The following is a 23,248-nucleotide window of genomic DNA, read 5'->3' on the forward strand; positions in this document are numbered from 1 at the left end:
GTTGTGGTTCAGCGAGCGGTAGAGCGCTCGCCAGCCTCGCATTTGTGAGGCGCTAGGTTCGATCCTCAGCACCACATAAAATAAAATAAAATAAAATAAAATAAAGGTATAGTGTCCACCTACAACTAAAACAAAATTTTAAAAAAAGAAACAAAAACTACTTAGTCAATAATCTGTTATGGACAATCAATGAAGACTATTTGAAGATGGTAATCACCTAGTTATCAAAACTTTTTGCAGTCAGTGAGCTTTTGTGTTTATTTACTTTTTTCCCCCCTAGTACTAGGGATTGAACCCAGGGCATTACACATGCTAGGCAAGTACTCTATGACTAAGTTATATCCCCAGTACTATTCACTATTTTTTTTGTGTGTGTGTGTGGTGTTGGGGATTGAACCCAGGGCCTGGCAAGCACTCTACCAACTGAGCTATCTCCTGAGCCCACCTATTCACTTCTTAATGTTATTGTTTTAAGGGTCTGGAAAGATGCTTGAGGGCACAGTTCATATAATTATTAATTTTTAAAAACATGTTAGATAATAATGTAACAACTTTTTCCCCCTTTATTGCAAAAGAGTCTCCTCTCCTCCCCAGTTGGAAATACTAAATTCCAATGTATTATTCACAAAATTTATTTACTTTTTTTTTTTTTGGGGGGGGGTGTTTGCCTGATATTCTGGGGATTGAACACAGGGGTGCTCTACCATTGAGCTACACCCTCAGCCATTTTTATATTTTTATCTTTTATTTTGAGACAGGGTCTGACTAAGTTGCCCAGGCCTGCCTCAAACTTGCAATCTTCCTGCCTCAGTCACAGGTGTGCACCACTGCACCTGACTATAATTTTTATTTTTACTGACTTCTTTCCTCAACAAAGACTGAGGATATTAACCATCCCCAAAAAAGAGTAAAGAAAAGCACTAGCCCCAGACCTGTTAAGCCAGTATATGTAACAGGCAAAATAAAATTTCTTAGTCATTGACTGAAAAGAAAATATTGTAGAGTGTTACACAGTGCACTACACCTGAACTTGCTCATAGAACTTCAGAGAAGTCAACATCAAATGAGAGTTCTCGGAGACTGGCTTTCACAATGCCAGTTCTTTGATATTACCTAATCATTGTCTGAAATATAAATTCATTGAGTGAAATGCTACCATTTCCCAACTTTTCCTTCCATTTTGGAAACAATTTAATCTTATGTTTGATGAATTTCTATTTGTGCTGGTAAAATAAAACTTGTACAACACTAATAAACACAGGTGGCTTCATCAATCAATTCTTTAACATTAACCTTTAACATCTTCCATATGCCCTCTTTACAATGTTTGTTGATTATTCTTGTGTTCATATCAGTCCTTTTCTTATGTATTAAGTAGTATTTAGAAATAAAGAAACTGAGGCAAGAGAAGTGAGAAGAGACTTGCTACTTTGGGACAAGTAGGTACCTATCTGGACCCTGCTTAAAGTGACCTTGCTGTACCACACAACAGTTTCCTGAACAGTGGCTGTCAAATGGGCAGCACAGAAATCCTCAACACAGAAGGCCAAAGCATTCCCATCATGGAGCAAGAGACAAATCACAGTATTTCTACCCACGAAGGGAGAAGAAACAGCATGCTTTTCATGTGAACTATGGATTAGGGGAAAAAAAAAAAAAATAGAAAAAGGAACTAGAGAGAAAATCAGGGAGACCCATTTCTGAGAATGAAGATCAAGATACTAGGTTTATTCTGCACACTGGGAGACTTCTGAAACACTGCTTATTAGAATCGGGAAGTCCAAGAGTCTTTTGATTTTAGTCTTAAATCTCAAACAAAAATTACCTGAAATTATTTCCCCCGTTATGGTCCTATAAGCTTCTATAAAACGTACAAGGCCTACATGAAGTCCCTGATTTTAGAGCTTATTTCAAGTGTCCACTAGTGGCCACTTGCCCGTCTCCAAATCCAAAAATAATGTTGGCCCAGACCTGGACAGGACCTTCACGCTCATTTCCTCTGAAATCTTCAGCTTCACATCCCCTTCCTACGTCCCATCTCCAACAGCTGCCCTTAAATCAATATTGCAAATGCGAAGGAGTAACGACCGGCACGTCCATTTACTACGTTCCTCACAGAAAACCTAAAATCAGCGAGCAGGAACTGGCAAGGGACAGTCCGCCTGGCCCTGGCTCTAACCACGATACAAAGACAGTGCGAGCAACAGCAGACCATGTCTCTGCACCCCACACTTCATTCTGCGAGAGGAAGACTTTGAATGAAACCAGACCCAACCCTCAACACGCACTCCCACGTGGTCGTCTTCTCCCAGGCCCTCCGTGGGACTCGAGGGGAATACGGTAGGAATCAGACCACGCTGGTGCGGGAGGGGGAGAGGGCGAGCTCCAGGCAGAGGTCCCAGTCCCTTCCTAGAGACCCTGGGCTACACGCCTTCCAGTTCCAGGGCCTAATCCCTCACCCCCGAGACTCCGGACCCCGCCACATGGCTGTCGGGAGGGGACCCAAAGGCCCCAGAGCTGCCGAGACGGGTGGGCTGCCCCGCACCAGGTGTGGACGGGATGGAGCTCGCGCCGCGTGCCGGCGGAGGCTGGGAGGCGGCCCCTGCGGGCCACCGCCCCTCCCCTGCCCCGGCTTCTCCAGTTTGGGATCCTAGGCTCTGGGGCGGCCCTCAACTCACCTCAGGCTGGCAGCGTCCGCGGCCCGGCAGTCCCGGATCCCCCGCGCGGAGGCGGTACTGGGCGGGAGGAGATGCCCGCAGCTCTGGCGATGGCTGACAGGCGCGCAGCACAGGCCGGCCAGGCGCACCCGGAGGGGAGGAGGGGAAGGCGGGGCTCCACGGGAGCTGCCCCGCCCCCGGCCCGCCCCCGCCTCCCACTTCAGTCCAAGAGCCCCATGAGGTGACTACGTCCGGGGTTATTCCAGGCCGTTCACCTCCGACCCCGCTCGGGGCTGCAGCGCGGTCGAGCCGGAGGGGGGGACGGGGGGGCGGGGGGCGAGGCGCGGGCCCGAGGGCGGCGGCAGCCAATGGGAGGGCGGCGCGGGGCGGGGCGACGTGAGGCGATGCCGATGGTCCGAGCGCGGCTCTGCCATTCGGGGCCCAGAGGCGCGAGGGCGGGCCCCGGCTGGCCCCGGCGCCCCTTGTGCTCGGGCGGGTGCTGAGCCAGCCGGCCGGCTCCCTCTCCCGGCAGAGAGGGGAGTGAAGGAAATGGTCCCACTTGTACCTCCTATCAAGGATTCAGGCGCCCAGGGCTGCAGAAAGTGAGGGCCTGGGACTTGCCGGCTTGTAGCGCCGGGAAGGGAGACCACAACACGGGCGGACTGAAAGGGATAGGCAGTGAACGGGGCACCGTTCGGGCCTTAGCCTATTTAATCCTAACCACCCTGAAGAGGTGGATGTTGCACACAGGTTGGATTCCAAGTTAGTGCAAGCTAACCAATCCCTATTCTGGAACTTCCTTTGCTTGCTCCTCATCCTTAAAGCAGCTTACCCCAAAGGAGCTGTGGGTACTGAAATCCTGGAGAATTGAGGGGAAGACTTAGTAAAGGAAACTCAGTGAGAAGGGCAGTGTTGCAAAGGACAAGAGTTTTCTGCCTGCCCTCAGCAGGGAAAGTAGGTGCCAGTGGGTTCCTGATTTCTCAGAGTGTCTTCCATCCTTCACTGAGGTTACGTCAAACCTTTGAGGTGAACTCAACCAATTTTTCTAGTTTTGTCAGTTAACTTCATAGCAAGACTTTCATTTAATGGCGACTCTGTTGAAAATTGGTAGTAAGTGGAAGGAATCCCAACACAATACAACCACTGGTCAAGGACACAATGAAAATTGAAGAAAATCACATTTGAGAAGAATGGAGTGAGTTCTAACCCTTGCCAAGAATTTAGTGAAGTACCCAGAGTACTTTCCCAATCCTTACATAAGCTTGTGATGAAGGCCAGGAGAGGTGCAGAGGGTGACAATTTAGTGTGAAGAAGTTATATGCCAGAGGGCAAAAATCAAATAGGGTAGAAATACATACCACAGGTTAAGTTCTTAAATGGAAGCTGGGCCAGGAAGATAGGAAGATTGGGCAACAAGGAACAACATCTAAGATTCCTCATGGCTTCTCTAAAGTCTACCCACCTGCTTTTGAAAAGTAGGAATTGGACACAGAAATTGGGAAAGAAGATATGAATTTTACAAAAAATGACCCATATTTTACAGTAACCATGTTGTTAGGATAAATAGCAGTTGGACAAATGTAGAACACTCAAAACTTGAAAAAAGGAAAAAGATAATTGACCAAGATGTTCTAGTTTAACAAGATATTTGATTTGACTGACTAAAAACAACATTGCCTGGGAACAGGGAGGCTTTGCCTCTCCAAAACAGTAGTTTTTGAAGCTGGCAGGAAGGAGTGACTTAGGAAAGAGCTAAAAATCTTGAGGTTGCCTCTTTTATTTCTCTTGTGCCTTTCATAACCCTGTCAAGGCTCTTTTTCCCCAGGATTCTTATATTTACCTGCAAAGACTGTCCTTATAAGAATCTTCATCAAGCCTTTACAAGTTCTGTTTTTGACCTCACTGGGTAAAGTAATTGAGCTCTCTAAAAAAAAAATTAGTCAAGGAAAGACCTAATAAAAGAGCTAAAGAGAAAGAAAAGGAAGAATGAGTTAGGATACTCCAGACCACTTACAGAAGATCTAACTGCTATCACCAAATGTTAAGACAACTAGGCCTGAAATAGGCAAAGAGCTATGATTTAAGATAGAGTACTCCTGGAATTTCAACCCCTAAGTTTTGTGTTGTTTGGTACATGCCAAAACCTGCCCATCCCTACTATAGGTTTTTAGAGCTGCTTCGTGAGTTCTTGCCACACAAGACATTGTGTCTGTAAGAGGTGGAGGAGAGCCAAAGGAGATAACATACTACACAAGACTAGCAGGTGAAAAAGAAAGGATGAGTGATTTTTTTGTGTGTGTGAGGGGTGGGGGGAAATACCAGGAATTGAACTCAGGGGCATTGGACCACTGAGCCACATTCTCAACCCTGTTTTGTATTTTATTTAGAGACAGGGTCTCATTGAGTTGCTTAGTGCCTCACTTTTGCTGAGGCTGGCTTTGAACTCTCAATCCTCCTGCCTCAGCCTCCTAAGCCACTGGATTACAGGCATGCTCCAGCATGCCAAATGGAGGTGAGTGATTTCTAAAAGTTGAAACTACAGAGGTCTATTATGGGCTGAATTGTGTCCTTAAATTCCTGTGTTGAAATCCTAATCCCCAGTACTTCAGAATATGAGTATATTTGGAGATAGGGTCTTTAAAGATATAATTAAATGAAAACAAGGTCACTAGGGCAGACCCTAATAAAATATGACTGGTGTCTTTATAAGAAGGAGATTAAGACAACACACAGAGAAGGTCCTGTAAAGACAAAGATGTTCATCTACAAACCAAGGAGAAAAGTCTCAGAAGACACTTTGCCAATACCTTGATCTTGGACTTCTAGCTTCCAGAAATGTGAAGAAATTCATTTCTGCTATTTAAGCCATTTCTGTTGTTTCTGTAATGTGATACTTTGTGATAGTAGCCCTAAAAAACTAATACAAGGTCCCAAATATCAAATGGCTACCAGGGTTTTCAAGAAAGTTGTATAAAGGTGTCAGGGATTTATTCTGAACATCCCAGTTACTTTTCAACCTTAAAGTTGGTCTATTTCCCTACTGTGGGTAAAATCAGAAAAGTTTGAGAGATTCGTCCTTGTCTTTTAGGTGGTTACAATGCATTCAGTAAGACAAAACTAGCACACTAAAACAGACTGTCTATGTCTCACTCCTTAGATGATAGCCATGTGAATTTGTAAAAGCCACAGATGAGAGAGAATAATTTTTCACTGTCCAGGCATCTCCATTTGACATTTTATTGTCAATTCTACTTTAAGACAGTGTTTCTCAAAGTGTTCTACCTAAAACAGAAACACTAGGGTGCTTGTTAAAAATGCAGATTCTAGGGTTGGGAAGGTAGCCCATTGGTAGAGCATTGACAAGGTGCTGGGTTTGACCTCAGCACAGGAGGAAAAAAAAAAAGCAAATCCTCAGTCCAATTGCAGACTTTTTTTTTTTTTTTTTTAAAGCAACCATGGTAATTGTTCACCCTGACATTTGAGAATACTAGTTTAAGATTTAACGTTATTATTTCTCCATTTGTTGCCAGAGTGTCTTGTTGAACAACAATGCCTCCTACACTGGTATTTCCAAAATAGCAAAGTCTATCAGGTCAGGTTTGAGTTGAATCAAGGCAAGAGAGAAAATTTCCCTTAATAGAAAATGGAGTCATAAAGAGCTCCCTTGTCCTGGTGGCTATCTGGTCATGGTTCCAAAAAAAAAGTTTTGTTTTTTTTTTTGCAGTACCAGGAATTGAACCCAGGGGTGCTGTACTACTGTGTCACATCCCTAGACCCCTTTAAATTTTTTTCCCACATTTTTTACTGGTGTACATATTGATGGAATTTATTGTTACATATTCATTCAGGCACACAATATGACATTACAGTTTGACCAGTATCACTCCCCAGCACTTCCTAAATTTTATTTTGAGATTGGTAATAGCTAAATTGTTGAGGCTGGCCTCAAACTTGTGATCCTCCTGCTTTAACTTCCTAAATTGCTGAGATTACAGGTGTGTACTACCATACCTGGCTCTTCTCTGAAGTCTTTTTTTTTTTTAATTATTTTTATATACCATTTTAATTGTTGATGGACCTTTATTTTATTCATTTATTTATATGCAGTGCTGAGAATCAAACCCAACGCATCATATATACTACGCAAGTGATCTGCAAAGGAGCCACAACCCCAGCCCTCTTCTCTGAATTCTTACAGCAGTATGGTTACTACCACATAGCTCAGCATTTAATTAGACTACAATTTTGTGTGTGTGTGTGTGTGTGTGTGTGTGTGTGTGTGTGTGTATATATATATATTTTAGCTCTCCAGATAAATTTTAAGCTGAAAAGTAGAGAACATTTCTTTTAGTTTAGCATTCCCCCATATAGCTTTTAGAGTAGAAGTGGGTATAGATATTAGTAAGTGCTTCATTGAAATAAAGATCAGGTCTGTACGGAAGAGATCATTCTGCTCCTGATGCCTGCTTATCAGCCTTCATGTTGCCTGTTGGCAACATGCCTCCAATAGGATACTTAGCTACTTCACATCAAGAAAGTCAGTGCCTTGCCAAGAATTGTGGCTCCAGTTGTGAGATAAAAGAAAAAACACGAAGGCCTTGCTTTGGTCAACCATTCAGGTTTGTCCAGAGCCTGAAGGAACGTCACACCATAAGGTCAGAAAATGTTCTCAGGGAGGTCACTTTATGAGTCTGGTCCTGATGATGAAAGGTAGGATTGCATAATGAAGGACAGTGTTTATATTGGAGCCTGCCCACAATGTTTTCACATGGACACCAGGCTGTTCACAGGGGGTTCTTGGGTTTTCATATGGCATTTAATCTCTGTCTTCCCAATTTATTATTCAAACCTAAACATTTTCAGTCCCTAGGTAACCTTTGGATAGTCACCAAATCTTCGCTTCTTTCCTATGCTACCCTGCCCTTCGGCAGTCACTAAATCTTAGCTTCTTCCCTTCTTTCTTTCTTTTAACCCCCCCCCCCCCCCACACACACACACACTCCAGTAGCAGGGATTGAAGCCAGTGCACTCTACCACTGAACTACATCCCCAGATCCACAGCCCTTTATATTTTTATGATAGGGTCTTGTTGAACTTCCAATTCTCCTACCTCAGCCTCTAAATTGCTGGGATTGTAGGCATGGGCCACCATGTCCGGCTAAAAATCTGTTTCCAAGTCCTATATATCTCATAACTTAATACCTGGGGGGAAAAAACCTGCAGAAAGTTTAAATGGCCTTTTCTTTTCCCTTATCTTGTCTCTTTATCTCTCTTTCTGTCTCTTTCTCCCCCAGTAATGGGAATGAATCCAGGGCATAGTGCTGCTAGGTAAGTGCTTCACAACTAAGTTATACACCTGGCCTTAATTTGAGACAGATCTTAACAAGTTGCTTAGGGACTTGATAAATTGCTGAGGTTGGCCTGGAACTTAGACTCTTCCTGCCTCAGCCTACCAAGTTATTGGGATTATAGGCATGCAGCCCACACTTGGCTGCCTTTTTATTTTTTCACTTTGAGACAGGGTCTTGCTAAATTGTTCAGTCTGGCCTTAGCCTCCCCAGTAGTTGGGATTAGAGGCGTGTGCCATTATGCCTGGTGCCTTTTTCTTTAAAGGCAGGAAAATGTACAGGATGACTCATTTAGTTCTTGCCTGCTCCTGGATTCTGACATTTAATTTTCTCAGCTTTACAACATACCCAGCTCTAACTTTACTCCTCTCTACACTCATGGAAGCCCTCCTGTGGTGTTTACTTTCTGCCCCTGTCCTCACCTTCTCTTCAGATTTCCAGTATCTCCATTACTCCTATATCAGACTCCAGTTTTTCCTGCTGCATGATTAGGCCTCCACTTGCCTTCCTTAAATACCCCCACTTCCCATCATTATTATATGTGAGACACAATAAATAATAAAATATAACATTAATCATTTTACCATCAAGGAAAATTGAGCCATTATCTTTTTTGTTCTTTGTCTTAAAATTTTACTATATCATATCTTCAAGCAAAAGATTTCACAATGTCCCTTTTTTAAGGAAAAAATATATCTATGCATCTATCCATCCATCTACTTACCTACCTACCTTCCTACTTTATTTATTTTGTGATACTAGGGATTGACACCAGTGGCACTTTACCACTGAGCTTTATCCCCAATCCTTTTTACTTTTTGAGACAGGGTCTCTAAATTGCTCAGGCTGGTCTTGAACTTGTGATCCTACTGCCTCAGTTTCTAGAGTTACTGGTATTATAGGCATGCACCACCATGACTGATCTATTTCTTATTTTAAAAATAGACAAAACTCATTTGTGGTAGCAAGAGTCTGCATAATAGTTACTCCAGATGGTAGGTACTATCTGGGATAGGACAAAAAAGGCATTTCTAGAGTGCTGGTTAACTAGGTACATTTGCTGATTATACATAATAATAAATTTCCTTTAAAATACATAGGGATAATCCATGGTGGCACATGCCTGTAATTCCAATAACTCAGGAGGCTGCGGTGGAAGATTGCAAATCTGGGGCAGCCTTAGCAACTTAGTGAGGGAAAATAATAATAATAATAATAATAATAATAATAATAATATAGGAGGCAAGGGATAGAGGATAGTTAATGGTTACAGGGGTGCAGTTGGATATGATGTTCTATAGTACAGTAGAATAACTAGAGTTGGTAACAATTTAATATTTCAAAATAGCTAGTAGTGGGGCTGGGGGTATAGCTCAGTGGTAGAAAACTTGCCTCCCATGTGTGGGGCCCCAGGTCCCATCCCCAGCATTGCAAAAACAAACAAACAAAAAATAGTAGAGAGAATTTTGAATGTTCCCAAAACAAAGAAATGATAAACATCTGAGGTGACAGATATGACAATTATCCTGATCTAATCATTACACATTATGTGCATATATTGAAATTTTATACTATATCCCATAAATATGTACAGCTAATATATGTCAATTCAAAATAAAAATGTATGAAAAAAATCAGATAAAGAATAGTATTCTACTTATATAATGTTAAAAAACATATAATTAAACAAAATATTTTTGGTGATGCTTATATAGATAGTTCAGTATTTTAATAAAGCATGGACAAGTCAAGAATGGGAAAAAGATATGGGTGTGATCAAAGGGACAGGCATATAAAGAGCCTCTAAGACATTGGCAATGTTCAATTTCTTTTTCTTTTCTTTTCTTTTGTATAGGAGATAGAACCCAGGGGCACTTTACCACCGAGTTACATCCCCAGGTCTATTGTTTTGTTTTGAGTTACTGAGGCTGGCATTGAACTTGCAATCCCCGTGTCAGCCTCCCGAGTCACTAGGATTACATGTATTTGACACTGTGCCCAGTGTGCAATGATGATGCACACTTAATAATGTGCATTCTTAATAATGATGATCATGGTGTTTAATTTATCAGTATTTATTATTTAAAATATATTTATCTTCTGATATTCTTCCATATGTACGATATATTCCACAATAATTTTTTTTTAATTAAAAAACAAAAAAGGCACACACCCTTGAAAGGAAGAGTAGGTAGAACAAGTAAGATAATTTTAGAGCTGAAAGAGAGTCCTTAGAAACCATTTTTTCCAACCACCTCATGAAAGAAAATGAAACAAAGACCCAGAGGTTAAGCGACTTTGTTTATTACAAAGCCTACACTAGAACGTAGGTCGCCTCCTCCCTATCAAGGGTTCCTCCTGCAGACCCACCCTGACTCATCCATTCAGCCTTAGTTTCCTACTCTTTTCCAGCACTCACTTCTCTAGACTGCACACATCACACATCATAAAACTTACTTGCTGTATCTTTTTTTCTTCTAAATTTGATGGGGTTGTGTGTGTGTGTGTGTGTATGAGGAGAGCAGAAGAGATATCCTCTCCTTCACAGAAACATCAAACACTTAAAAAATCAGCTGAAATATCTAATTTTAGAGAAGTAGTTCTGGATCTAGTTATCTACCATTAGATTTTTTTTCCTTATTAATTGCAGCTCTCCTGCTTCTCTGTACCTCACAGTATGGCCTGCTCCAATATGCAGGCCACCTTTTGAGCTCCAAATTACAAAAGAAGGAATTAGGATGTGAGAGTTGATAAAAGAAAAACCACTTTATCTCCTACCAAGCACAAGGTCTCTTTTGGTAAAAGTGAGCTCTTCTGCCACCATGTGACACAGAAGAGAATATCAAGCCCTCAGATTCATTCCTACCCCAACTGCAAGGTGGCAGTACTGCACTGTGGCATCTAATAACTTAATCTACAGAAAACTTCAAATAGAACTGTCAGGGGAAGATCAATACCACAAAGGAGAGGAGAACCATGTAATCATGTTAAGGAAACAGTAAACAAAAACCATAAAACCCAAGAAAGGCAATGGATTCCTTTATTTTGCCCTAACCACCTCCCGTGCTAAGAGTATCAGGCAACTGTAACAGGGAAAAAAGAACAGGACTAATAAATACTTGCTTTGGTTGGGTGTGGTGGCACACATCTGTGATCCCAGCTGAAGCAGGAGGATTGAAACTTTGAGGCCAGCCTCAGCAACTTAGTGAGGCCCTGTCTTAAAAAACAAAAAGGGGGACTGGGGAGATAGCTCAGCTGGTAGAGTGCTTGCCTCGCAAGCACAAGGCCCTGAGTTTGATCCCCAGTACATTTCTTGCCTAGAAAGCTTAGGCCCGTGTTCAATCCAAAGTACTGGGGAGGTGGGGCTTGATCTGTGTCTGGATGCCCAGCACTTCTTCTTCTTCCACTTTCAGGTAAAACGTTCCTCAGTAACATTCCTCCCTTTAGTTTTCCCCACCAAGACTTCTGTGATGCTCATTTTAGCCAGATTTCAAGCTGTATTAATGTGTCAGGAAACAAGGTAGTATTTAAATGAAATTTGATTCAAATCTCATGAGGCCCCTCTTGGAAAGTTCCTTGCACCAAGCTCCCTTTATAACATTACCCATCCATTTCAGCCTCCAGAGCCTTCTCAGGTATGGTTAAACCCATGTTGGCTCTAATGGAGGACATTAAGAGTGGGTAGGAAGGTTGCAGAGTCTCTGGACTTTGGCAAGTATCTGAGTAGATCTTCATTTCTCCTTTACGACCCACTTAGCTACACCATCAAAAAGTTTTTAAAGTATTACATTAAATGTGTACACTTTGTTAAAAGATACAATTTTGGAACAGTTTCTTCAACAACACTTACTTTTCCAAACTGCAAACTACATCACTCACCTAACATATTTAGCTCTTCTTCACCTCTTTACCCAATAGTCATAAGAATGTTACCTATACTCACTTCACTATTTAGGAGTGTGAAAATATGCAAAACTTGATAGCTACAGTTGTGCTCTTGTGAGTTCATATGTATAAATGTGAATGAATTCTAGAGATATTTTTGTTTGGGCTTTCCATTTACAAAGGAGAAAATTTAAATTCTGAGAATTTAATTTATTTTCCTAATGTGATATAGTTAATAACAGAGCCCTTGAACCCAGTTATATCAATTCCTATTCCAGTGCTCTGTCCAGTGTAGGTCACTGATTCATTCTGTCCTACTTTCTTGTTCTTTCTAGAAATTGTATTCCTTAATGGAAATCTCCACATCTCCTTATGTTGGTGTGTGTATCTTTGTGCCTGTATTAGTGGGCATGTATGTGAATGTCTACGTGTCTATCTGCAAGTGTCAGTGAACATATCACTGGATGTTTATGCCCTTTATGCTAGGGAAACCTCTAGGTAATTACAGTTCTTTGTGTCCACACCAGCCGTGAAATCAGGGGAAGACCTTCTAAGTCAATCATTAATAAACAGACTTGACTTTTTCTCCAATCAGCTTTATTCTTGGGTCTTCAGGAAATAAGACAAAATAATCAGGGTGGAACCAGACTCTCCCAGGGTGAAACTTGGTTCCAGGGCAAGTGAAAGCAACTAGAGACAAAGTTATAAGGGGCAATGACAGATTAACAGTGGACTATCTTTGCCATGAGTGCTCAAGCTAACATGGATACCATCTTGGTCTTCAGCCTAATCATTGTATCCTATGATTACAACAAGAAAGGTAAGTACTTGTATAGCTTAATATCATGGAAAATCCAAAGAGAGGCCTAGGAAACATTTGGGGTCTCTTCCACCAGATGTGGATATAGCCAATACCCAGCACATGATACTTTTCAGAAGTTATCACATGTGTTCTCTTGCAGCTAAGCAGGACTGCAACTTACTTAACTTATTCATGATGTGAATGTGATGCATTCTCCTATCTTGCTCACATAATTAACATTAAAAGTCCTTTCACTGTAATCTTTCTTTGTGAAAGGGTACTGTCACAGTTTCCATAATGTCCCCACCTAAGACACTCAAATTCATAATCCCTTATAAGATGTTGCCTTCGTTTTTAAGGTGGCATGTCCACATATTTAGATGGGGTGCTGTTGGGTAGGGAGAGCCGAGGGGAAAGGTTAGATATGAGGGTAGAATGGAACTATATGCTGTTCTTTGGTAACTTGATGACTTTTCAGCATTTCATAAACATTTCATCTCTAAAATTAGCTATTTAGAGTTAAGGCAAAACAGTAGAAGGTGCAACAGTAACCAAATATAACCAATTATGAAAATTCCCACACCCTGTAAATCACGTGCCAAAAAGCACAAATAACGATGACCTATGAGTCTGTGAAATTCATAGAGATACAATGTCCAAGGCAATACTTAATAAACTCCCAAAAGTATTCTTTAACACAGCTGGCAGAAGAAGAGGGAAAAGAGAAAATAATCATTTTTCTTTAGGAAATGGGTTAGTTACTCTTTCATTAACTCGATAACTTTATTTCACTTTTCTTTAGTAGTAGATTGATATTCAGGTTTATTTATAATAGGCTGATTCCTACTTGTATGCATTTGTGTATTTGAAAGTCTTTTCATAAGAAGTATTTGATCTCCCTGGATGCAAGTTTTATGAGTAAGAACTTTATTTTTTTTGTATCTGTGTCCCTCTCCTGTGCCCAGAATTCCAACAAGTAAGTGCCAGGAAATTCTGATCTTTTCCCCCTCTAGACCTCAGAGATAGCAGCTGCCACGTGGAACTGTTGCCTGGGCTCTTCCCAAAGGATGTGAAAAGCATCAGGGAATGGCTAATGCAAGGTAGGAAACAGGCCCTTTCTGGAAAATCATTTTGCCATATCAATAAATTTTTATTTTTAAAAGATGCCTTGTCTCCTCCCTTCGTAGTCCAGATCTCAAATATCCTATTTTAAAGATATATATCCCCTCCCCCTGAAGGATTTCTGAAAACTAATTTTTAAATTTACTTAGTACTTAAGGCATGCCTGTATAAATCAAAAATGGGGGACAGAGGAAGAGGAGACAGCATCTATTCATTGCATTAAAGAAAACAATCTATGAGCATTTCTCTGTGTTAAATTGACTGCAGTCACCTATCTTTATGGGACCTATAGAAGAATGGAAGAAAAGCAGGACTTGCATATTTAGTGTCATAAATACATACTGAGAGAGAGGTAAAAGTGCAGCAATGGAGTTTAACAGGGGTCAAGAATGGAAGTGAGTTAGCTAGGCACTGTTCATATTAAGAAAAAGTTTCATTATTCTCTCTGGCTCTTCCTCCAGAAACTCAGACAGAAGCCAAAAGGGCCACATTCATCCAGAATCAAACTATGGCTACCCTGCAGTGCCTTGGCTCTGGGAGCAAAGTGAAAGTAAACCTTCTATACTCAGAGGGGAGGCCAGAGGTCAAACCTGTTCTGAAGAACCTAAGAGTCATTGCTGCTCCCCACAGAAACAGCTCTGCTTCCCCAAACTGTCACCTAATCCCCACATCCAAGTTTCAGACCGGATCCCTTCTAACAGGCAAAGGTGAGACGGGAAGAGATGGACACAGGCACTTTTAGTTAACATCCTTGATAGCAGCAAACCACAAGAAAATAGATTATTCTCCCTTTGGGCAAATCTTTGTTTTCTCTGAGAATCAATTTTCCAATCCCTAAGGTCCCTTCTAGCCCTGGTATCCTGTGATTTTTCAAATGATCTTTATTTCTTATGGGTTTTCTTTTGATGATATTTTTAAACTTTTTATTTATTTTGGATGCATCTAGTAAAATATTCACACAGTACTTTGCAGTGACAAGTCAGTCTCCCTTCTGTTCCTCTTAATCCTCCAGTTCTCTATCCCTGAGGGAACCACTTACCCAGCTTATTCTGTTTCCTTCCAGAGATGCTGTAAGCATGTATGGATGTACATATTTTAAAAGCATAAATGGTTGCACACCATCCACACTGTTCTATGCCTTGTTTTTTCAACTTAATAATACATCTATTAGATTTGTTCCATATCAATGTAAATATATCTGCTTTTTTTTTTTTTTTTTTTTTTTTTGGTGTTGGACATTGTACCATTGTACCCAGGGCCAGGTCAGGTCAGCTGAGCACAAGGCTATCATTGAGCTACACTCCCAGTCCTGCCTCATTCTTTTGTATGTGGGGTGGGGAAGTGGGGGGGACTGGTGATTGAATCCAGGGATACTCTACCACTGAGCTATATTCTCAGCCATTTATTATTTTTAGACAGGGTCTTGCTAAGTTGCTGAGGCTGTCCTGGACTTGGGATCCTCCTGCGTCAGCCTCCAGAGTTGCTGGGATTTCAGGAGAGTGCCATCATGGCTGGCTCCTGCCTCATTCTTTTTAGCAGTTGTACAGTATTCTATTGTATGGCTGTACTATAATTTATTCTACTAGTCCTCTATTAATGGATATGTTGGTTGTTTTCAGTCTTTTGCAATTGCAAACAATGCTTCAGGCAATGACTGTCTACACTCTGTATTTGCCATTTAGCAAGAAGATAAATTCTAAGAAGAATTGCTGCATCAAAGATTTCATAGACAAGAAAAGAAAAAGAAAAAAATCATAAGATTTTACTAAGATACCCTTTTCAGAGGTGCTCCCATTTGGCATTCCCACCTAAACTGTGTGAGAATGCTTGTTTTCACTCAGTTGCTGGGCAGATTTTTTTGGTAATTGTTTTTTTGTTTGTTTGTTTGTTTGTTTTTTGATACAGAGGATTGAACTGGTGCATTTAACCACTGAGCCACATCCCCAGTCCTTTTTTATATTTTATTTAGAGATGGATCCACTAAGTTGCTTATGGCCTGGCCAAGTTGCTGAGGCTGGCTTTGAACTCATGACCCTCCTGCCTCAGCCTCCCAAGCAGCTGGGATTAACAGGCATGTGCCACTGCGTCCAGCCTGGGTGGTGGTTCTTGACCTCAGTCTTCAGTTTCTCTGCTTTTGCTCTCCTTTCCTCTTCCTACCCATTCTTTTTGTCAAGTAGTTTCTCACCAAGAGATTGGTATAGGCAGTCCCCCTTTATACACAGGCTATCCCTTAGAGGCTGCTGCTATACTGCTGGAAAAATACAACTTGACACTTCTAGAGAAACTGAGGAGCTCACAAGCAAAATAATAGGGAAAAATTTTTAAAAACTAGAAATTGGGAAATAAGTGGATAGACTCTCAGGATATGGCCTAGCTATAGTAAATTATATATCCTCACATGGCTCTGTTACATTCACTTTTATTATATTTTCTAAAACTCTCCCAGTGTTTATTGTGTGAAGAAAGACAAAACAACTCTTGAAAATTCAAAACACTTTAGCAGGGTTTTAGACTTTCTGTTACTCAACATCAATTCACTCTGATTTTTTTTTTTCTTAACATGTGACATCCTGCTTGATTCCATGGTAGTAGTGATGGAGAATTAGTGGGCTTATGTAATTTTGGAGTCTATAGGGCCCTGGGTAGAATATAATACTATGCATTGTGGAGCTCTGGGAAATTAAAGATGTTAGTTCTTAGAAATTCTGGACAAGGAAAACTTGGAGGTTAAGGAAAAAGATAGATGCCAAAAATCAGCCTGACCTAATTAGAAAATATGCCTTGAGCAAGCCTCCCAGCCTTCCTTTGTGAGGGTGGTTGGTTCTGGGATCCAGAATTTAAGGTACTACCCTATACTATTTGAGTCATGTGAAGAGACTTAATGGATGTCTGAGGAGTAGTCTAAGAACCTAATCATCATTCACCATACATTTCTATGAAACTACAATGAATCCCAAACAACTAATTTATATAGACTTTTGAATACAACCCCTTTTGTAAGTTTTAAACTGCTTTTTCTGAATTTACACCCATTTGATTACCAGGATGCGACAGATCTCTAATAGGGAAGAAATAAAAATTAGGTAAATTCAAACTTACGAGGATCAAAAAAAGATGCACTCTGAAGTGACTGCACTGTGATGAGATCAGTCTACCCAGGGGGATGTCCAAGATAGCTCATGAAAGTATCCTCAGATAAAACAGAATTTGAAGCCATAAGGATGAGAATATTTTGCAGTGCAGATAGTAATCAGAAGACACGGGTGAACATGGAATGAAGAAAACAGTAAGATGGAGACAGTTATTGTTTATGGCATTTAGTCAAAGAAAAGACCCTCTGTTACAAATGTTCTGAAATTTTCTTCTGGTGGAGAAAAATTACTCATTAGGTCTTTTTCACTGATGACAGAGTTTAAATTTCCCAGTTCCTATTGCTCAGATTGTACTTTAATTAAGAAACTTTCCAGTCAGGTGTAGTGGTATGTGCCTGTAATTCCAGCCACTTGGGAGGGAAAGGCAGGAGGATCACAAGTTCTAGACCAGTGTGGGCAACTCAAAGAAACCTTGTCTCAAAATAAAATAATTAAGCGAGACCCTTTCTCCAAAAAATAAAATAAAATAAAATAAAAAAGGTCTGGAGATGTGGTTAAAAAAAGGAAAAGAAAAGCTTGTATTTCAATTCCATCATCACTGGCAATAAAGTGTTTATATTTATAAGCTCCCTGCTCCACCTTGATGCTGTAACCTAACAGATGAGACCTGAAAGAGACGAATTGCCAATGGACATTAATTTAGAAGGTAGGCTGAAAATACCCTAACAGATGAAGCCTATTTAGTAGAATTTGAAACAGTGGTTCCCAGGAGGTAGGAACATCTGCCACAATGAAATACCACTATCCCTGTAGTTAGAAGGCAGAGTTCTTCTACTCAAAGAGACAATCTCTAGGTTTCCTTCCTCTTTCAATCCTAATATCAATTTGCAAAGTGTTTTTATACCCACTTTCTCATTTGTATTTGTTTCTGATCTTTATAATACCTTTGAGAAACAGGTATACCAAGTATTATTTGTACCCATCTTACAGATAAGGAAATTAAAACTCAAGAGAATTTATGTGACTTGTCCAAAGTGACATAAATTATTTATCTTCATCTTGTCTCTCTTATAAAAATTTATTTATCACTTCAGGAATACTGAAGGATACTATGCTATAATTTTTTTTGTTTTCATTTGAACCTGTTGACTTTAAGTGTTATCTCTCCTTATCTCTTCCCATATTGTCTTCCTAATTCAACTAAAAGCAGGAACTATTACTTCCCCTGTAATTTCAGTATAATGCCTGGTCTGTGGTCACCAGTCTCTGAAGAATTATCATTTTCACATGGACTTAAGCAGGACATGCAAGTGTAATTTAGAAAAGTCAAGTCGAATTTACAGACTTTAGTAAGCTACTATATGAGACCATCAAAAGGAACCACTGTCTGAATTGGATTAGGTCAATTCTGAAGGCACATGAAGTTATTGGTTCCAGACTATATATAGCCAGAATCCTTCTGTTCCCTCATTTGGATTTCTGCCATAGCCTCCTAGCAGGTTATCCTGCTTCTACCCTTGCCCCACCACAGACCAATTCCAATATAGCAGTCTAGTGATCAAAACAAACTTCTGTCATTCTTCTGCTCCCAACCCTGCAATAGATCCTCATTTCAATCAGAATAGAAACCAAAATCCTTAAACATTCTTACTAGGCCTTAAGTGATATTAGCCTATTTCCTGTGGATCCTCATCTCCTGCAATTGTCCTCCTTGTGAATCCATTCCATCTCACTGGCCTCCTTGTTTAGCCTCTAAAACTGTAACATGCCAAACACATTCTGCCTTGGGGCCTTTACTCTCACTGTCCCATCTGCTTGGTTACTACTTCCCAAGGCATCTGTTCAGTGGATCCCCTCACCTCCTTCAAGTCCCGGCTCAATTCTCAAAGAGACTTAGCCTAGAATGCAGGTTGCCCACCTATTGCCCATTTGCACCCCTCCAGTTTTGTTTTACTTTTTTTTTTTTTTTGGTAGCACTTATCCCCCCTGAAGTAAAGTGTGTTATATTCATTGTTGTCTGCTTCCTCCATCCCACCCCACAACCCTCCCTCCTCTTTGCTTGCTCTCTTGCTAGACTGCATCCAACAATATACACAAAATACTGAAGCAGCGGCTGGCACATAATATTCATTTTTGAATGTTTGCTGAATGAATGAAATTGAGGAGTATATGAAGCTGAGTGGACTTTCCATCTTCCAGTTCCTCTTGCTTTCCCCAGTTCCCTCTCACAGTAGTAAACCAAGACTCCACTAAACAGATTTGCAGCAGTCATTCAGGAAGGAATTACACTACTGCACGTTCTTCCTTGAACTTTGGAGTCACTTTTATTAAAGAAGGAAACTTCCAATAGTGTTACACCCTCCATATTTATTATTATTACAACTTTAAGAATGATAAGCAAATAAGATATGGCTTACTTTTTTACTCTGATCCTATGTTAGTCACAGGCCATATAGGGACTTAATCCATATCTCTTCTTATCCAAATTCATAATCCTCCTTTATTCTTGGCATTATTTTATACTCACACCCTAAACCTATGGACAGACAGGTCAATAGGGCCACAATTAGAAGTTTAATATCAGGTGATTAGAACAAGAGTTTTGTCAAGTAATATCAAGGGTAGGATAAAGTTTTCTCCTAAAGTTATCCTTTCATTGTTTCTTTATGTTTTACAGCTTTTTTGCCGGGGCTCTCCCAATGTAAGGTCTACCCCATGATGGGGGCTACAACAGAGACTGTTCCTATCACTACCACCTCCACAATTTCTGGGAATAAACAAGAAGAGGAAACTACAAGTACTGGTGATTTTTCTAGCCCTTTGACACAAGGTACAGAATAAGCACAGATATAAAACAAGAATGAAAAAAATATTTTTAGCCCAACATCAGTATGGGTTCCTGAGATTTTCCTGGATTTGGAGAAGTTAGACATCATATTTGAAAATCATTCAATTTTTTTAATGGAACATTTAGATTCTCCACAAAGAAGATCCCAAAAATGTTTGTAGTTTGATGCCATCAGTGAGCCTTTACGTCCACATAAATGAGCTCATCTTGTAGCCAGAGTTGAGGATAGAATAAGTCCTATTCACATGGTAGGTAATTCCAGTCACTGCATGTAGAAGTGGATAATATTTAAATACTAAGCAATTATTTCAGTGGTGATACCAACCAAGTGCATGTTTTCATCCTCATTGTTCTTAGAAACAACCCTCCCAGCCATGAATGGTGGTGCACATCTGTAATCCCAATTGACTTGGAAGATTGAGGCAGGAGGATCACAATTTTGGAGGCCTCCCTCAGCAATTTAGGGAGACCCTGTTTCAAAATAAAAAATAAAAGTGCTGGCAGATATAGTTAAGTGGAAGAGTGCCCCTTGGTTCAACCCCTGGCACCACACACACACACACACACACACACACACACACCAAAAAAAGGAAAAAAAGAAAAGAAAACTCTCCCTAAATTGGCCAGTACTCAAATTCTGTGAGATTTGAGTTTGAATTACATCCTAGTTCCTACCAGGGGAAAAGTAAATATGAAATTAGAAATAACAAAATACACATGAGCCATTTATCCTGGATTTGGCTTACTACCCAGAAGCAATGACAATTCACTTTTGTTCCTACTATAACCACACCAAAACCAAGAGAAGCACAGAAAAAGGTGATTTTTCTATCCCATACAAGGTGTCAGAGAAAATGGGTACAGACTTTGAGAACATTTGAAATGGAAAGGTAAAGCTTAGGACTCCTTGTGCACTCGAGCCTTCTCTTCCCCTGAGAGTAATGCAAGAATCAACCCTACATGATATGGAATCCCAAATATAGAGAAATGATTCGTTGGGTATATGTTGCAAAAGAGGTTAGAGAAAAGCCTATCATGCCCATTGCACTCCTGTTTCTGAGTCTGAAATGGAAACATAGCCTCTGCCTCTGAGTCAGGCTGTGAGCCAGAACTTCAAGTCAAATTCTCTTTTCTCCTTCCAATTCTCTCTCTCCATTCAGACACAGATGAGGACCTAGAGAGAAGGCAGAAATGGAGTATTGTGGTCAAATTTCTGATTGCTGTCACCCTGTTGGTCAGTGGAGTCACCATTACAATATTTGTCATTTTTGAAGTCCCGTGCCCTGTAAGTTTGCTGATGTACTGGGTCCTTGGACTTGATCTTTAAAGACTCCCTTTTGTTCCAAAGGCAGCTTGGCATAATGAGGAAAGCATAGACATTAGAGTTTAGACAAATGTGCCACTCGCATTCACTAGCCAAGTGGTTTGGGTAAAGCTGATTGACTTTTCCATTCATTAGTTGCCTCATCTGTAAAATGGGATTCATTTTCCTTGCATGTGCTTATGCAGGTTATTAGAGCTTCTGTGTGTGAGGCACTTGACACATAGGAGGAGCTCACTCCATGTGAGTTCCTTTGACTGCTGTACTTACTTAGCTTAGACATTCTCCAGGGAGGGAGTGCTAATGCTTTTTTTAGAAAACACACAATGGAAGCCGGGCATGGTGGTGCACACCTGTAATTCCAGCAACTCTGCGGGCCTGAGGCAGAAGGATTGTAAATTAGAGGCCAGCCTCAGCAACTTAATGAGAACCTGTCTCAAAATAGAAAATAAAAAGGGCTGGGAACTCAGTGGTAGAGCACTAGTACTACAAAAAATTAAAAAAGAAAAGGTGATTTCCTTTAAATGGCCTGGCATGAGGTTTGGAAGATAATCAAATGTTTATCAGCCACCTATCAAAAGTTGATACCAGTCATTTTTCTCCTTCAGAGTCGATGCCTAGGAGCCAGAAGACTGTGCCAATGCCAGCAACTATGGAGAAGGCAAAAGAAAGGAATCCAGTATCCTGGGGCAGCTGAATCCCAGGCTGACTCTCAGCCTGAGAAGGGAGGTGTTCTTTGTGTGGTTTATGTCATTTGTTTAGAGAAAACAGGATTAACATATAAGTGCTGGGAGGTAGGGAGCTGTTTTAGTTACAAAGCAAATGTGGGTAATTTTTTCATATGTCAGGAATCTGTACCATACATATTTCTGGGACACAGGTAAACTGAATCAGAATGTCTAGAATGTGACCAGGAATCTTATTTTCAAGTTTTTCTCCCTTTTTTGAAACAGGGTCTTGCTATGTTGTCTAGGATGTCTCAACATCCTGAACTCAAGCCATTCTCCTGCCTCAGTTTCCTGAGTAGCTGGGACCATAGGCCTGTGCCACCATGCCTAGCTTATTTTTAAGATTCTTTTAAAAGCTCCCTAAGTAGAGGTGGATTTACTCTGAAATTAATGTTCAAGGCCATGCATCTAATTATGTACTTTTTAAACTTTGTATTCTTCTTTAAGAAGGTTCCCCCAAATCATAAGATCTTTAGAATTCACAAATGTATCCATCCTGTCCCTAGGTAACTCTTTTTTTCCCCCTTATGGTACTGAAGATGGAACCCAGAGCCTCACATATGCTAGACCAGTGCTCTATCAATGCGCTATATCCCCAGCCCTAGATAACTCTTATGTAAAGCAAAATTTAGGTATCACCACTCTTTGAACAGTTTGAAGATTTGGCATAGCAACTTCCTTATTCCTTTCCTGACACAATTACAAATTAGTAGTGCCCTTTGGTTGAAACAGACATACAACGGGCTCAGGCAGCATGGATGCTTTTAAATACATTTCCTACCAGGAATCGACTTGGCCTTTCAATACTAGATATGGCCGGGCACCTTCTCCAAGATATCAACAGTGCTCCCTAAGGCAAACAGACTTTAAAAATTAAACAAGGTGTCCACTTTTGTAGATTGACAGCATTGATAATAGTCTCAAAGATTATCTAGTTTAGGATGGTATATATACTCTCGTTCTACATCAAGTGCATGTATTGATAATCAAGCACAGCACTCTTTCCACTCAGACCTGGCATCGGAATCTTTCTTATCACAGTGCAACAGGCACCCACTGCCAATTTGTTGGTGAACTCTGGTCTAGGTTAATATTTTCTTCTAATATTATATGATAATTCCAAACAAATTAGTTGATTTTATAATATGGTGTATCTTAGTTCTTTAATCCACATTATCATTTCTACTGAACATTGGGAGAAATAGGCTTGAAGGGAACTACGACACCTAGTTCAGAATTAGAGGTAGCAGCTACTTGGCTTAAACTTCTATGAACATAATAGGTTACTAAATGAAAAGCAAATAAAAGCAGTAATAAGGTAGCAATTTTATACATATAACTTCATTTGTTTCTCACAAAAATCCTGGGAGGTAGCCAGGACAGGTAGCTACATTTTACTGATACTTAATTGGAAACTTGGAGGGGATATGTGATTTTCTCAAGGT

At 40.5% G+C, this 23,248-nt stretch overlaps 2 protein-coding genes across 12 annotated transcripts in view; one reads left to right on the plus strand and one right to left on the minus strand.

The window, feature by feature from the left end:
- ACACA (acetyl-CoA carboxylase alpha) overlaps positions 1 to 23,248 on the minus strand; it is a 273,697-nt gene that overhangs the window by 227,618 nt on the left and 22,831 nt on the right. For 3 of the 8 annotated variants that reach the window (XM_079132073.1, XM_079132071.1, XM_079132072.1), the window contains exon 1: positions 2,679 to 2,862. The exons of the other annotated variants lie outside the window; for them this stretch is intronic. The gene's annotated coding sequence lies outside the window, so the exon portion shown is untranslated. Of the gene's footprint in view, positions 1 to 2,678; positions 2,863 to 23,248 lie in introns of those variants that run through there. 8 annotated transcript variants of the gene reach the window in all.
- On the plus strand, positions 485 to 22,190 carry LOC306656658 (uncharacterized protein C17orf78). 4 transcript variants are annotated; one of them, XM_079132106.1, is made up of 6 exons: positions 487 to 2,340; positions 13,706 to 13,792; positions 14,276 to 14,521; positions 19,584 to 19,736; positions 20,915 to 21,039; positions 21,684 to 22,190. In XM_079132106.1, the coding sequence occupies exons 1-6, from the start codon at positions 2,259 to 2,261 to the stop codon at positions 21,957 to 21,959; spliced, it is 969 nt and encodes a 322-aa protein (XP_078988232.1). In that variant the 5' UTR covers positions 487 to 2,258; the 3' UTR covers positions 21,960 to 22,190. The 4 variants fall into 4 exon arrangements, with proteins under 4 accessions (XP_078988235.1, XP_078988232.1, XP_078988233.1 ...); XM_079132107.1 differs by lacking the exon at positions 487 to 2,340 and adding an exon at positions 11,314 to 12,710; XM_079132109.1 differs by lacking the exon at positions 20,915 to 21,039 and having other exon boundaries at positions 485 to 2,340; positions 21,684 to 21,898.

This window comes from Sciurus vulgaris (assembly GCF_902686455.1).
Source record: "Sciurus vulgaris genome assembly, chromosome: 3".
In the NCBI taxonomy this organism is placed as follows: Eukaryota; Metazoa; Chordata; class Mammalia; order Rodentia; family Sciuridae; genus Sciurus; species Sciurus vulgaris.

Coding starts and splice junctions, on each gene's coding strand:
- LOC306656658 (XM_079132106.1), top strand. CDS start 2,259: ATGAAACCAGACCCAACCCTCAACACGCACTCCCACGTGGTCGTCTTC. Junction 19,737..20,914: donor TTCTAGCCCTTTGACACAAG/GTACAGAATAAG, acceptor CTCTCCATTCAG/ACACAGATGAGGACCTAGAG. Junction 21,040..21,683: donor TTTTTGAAGTCCCGTGCCCT/GTAAGTTTGCTG, acceptor TTTCTCCTTCAG/AGTCGATGCCTAGGAGCCAG.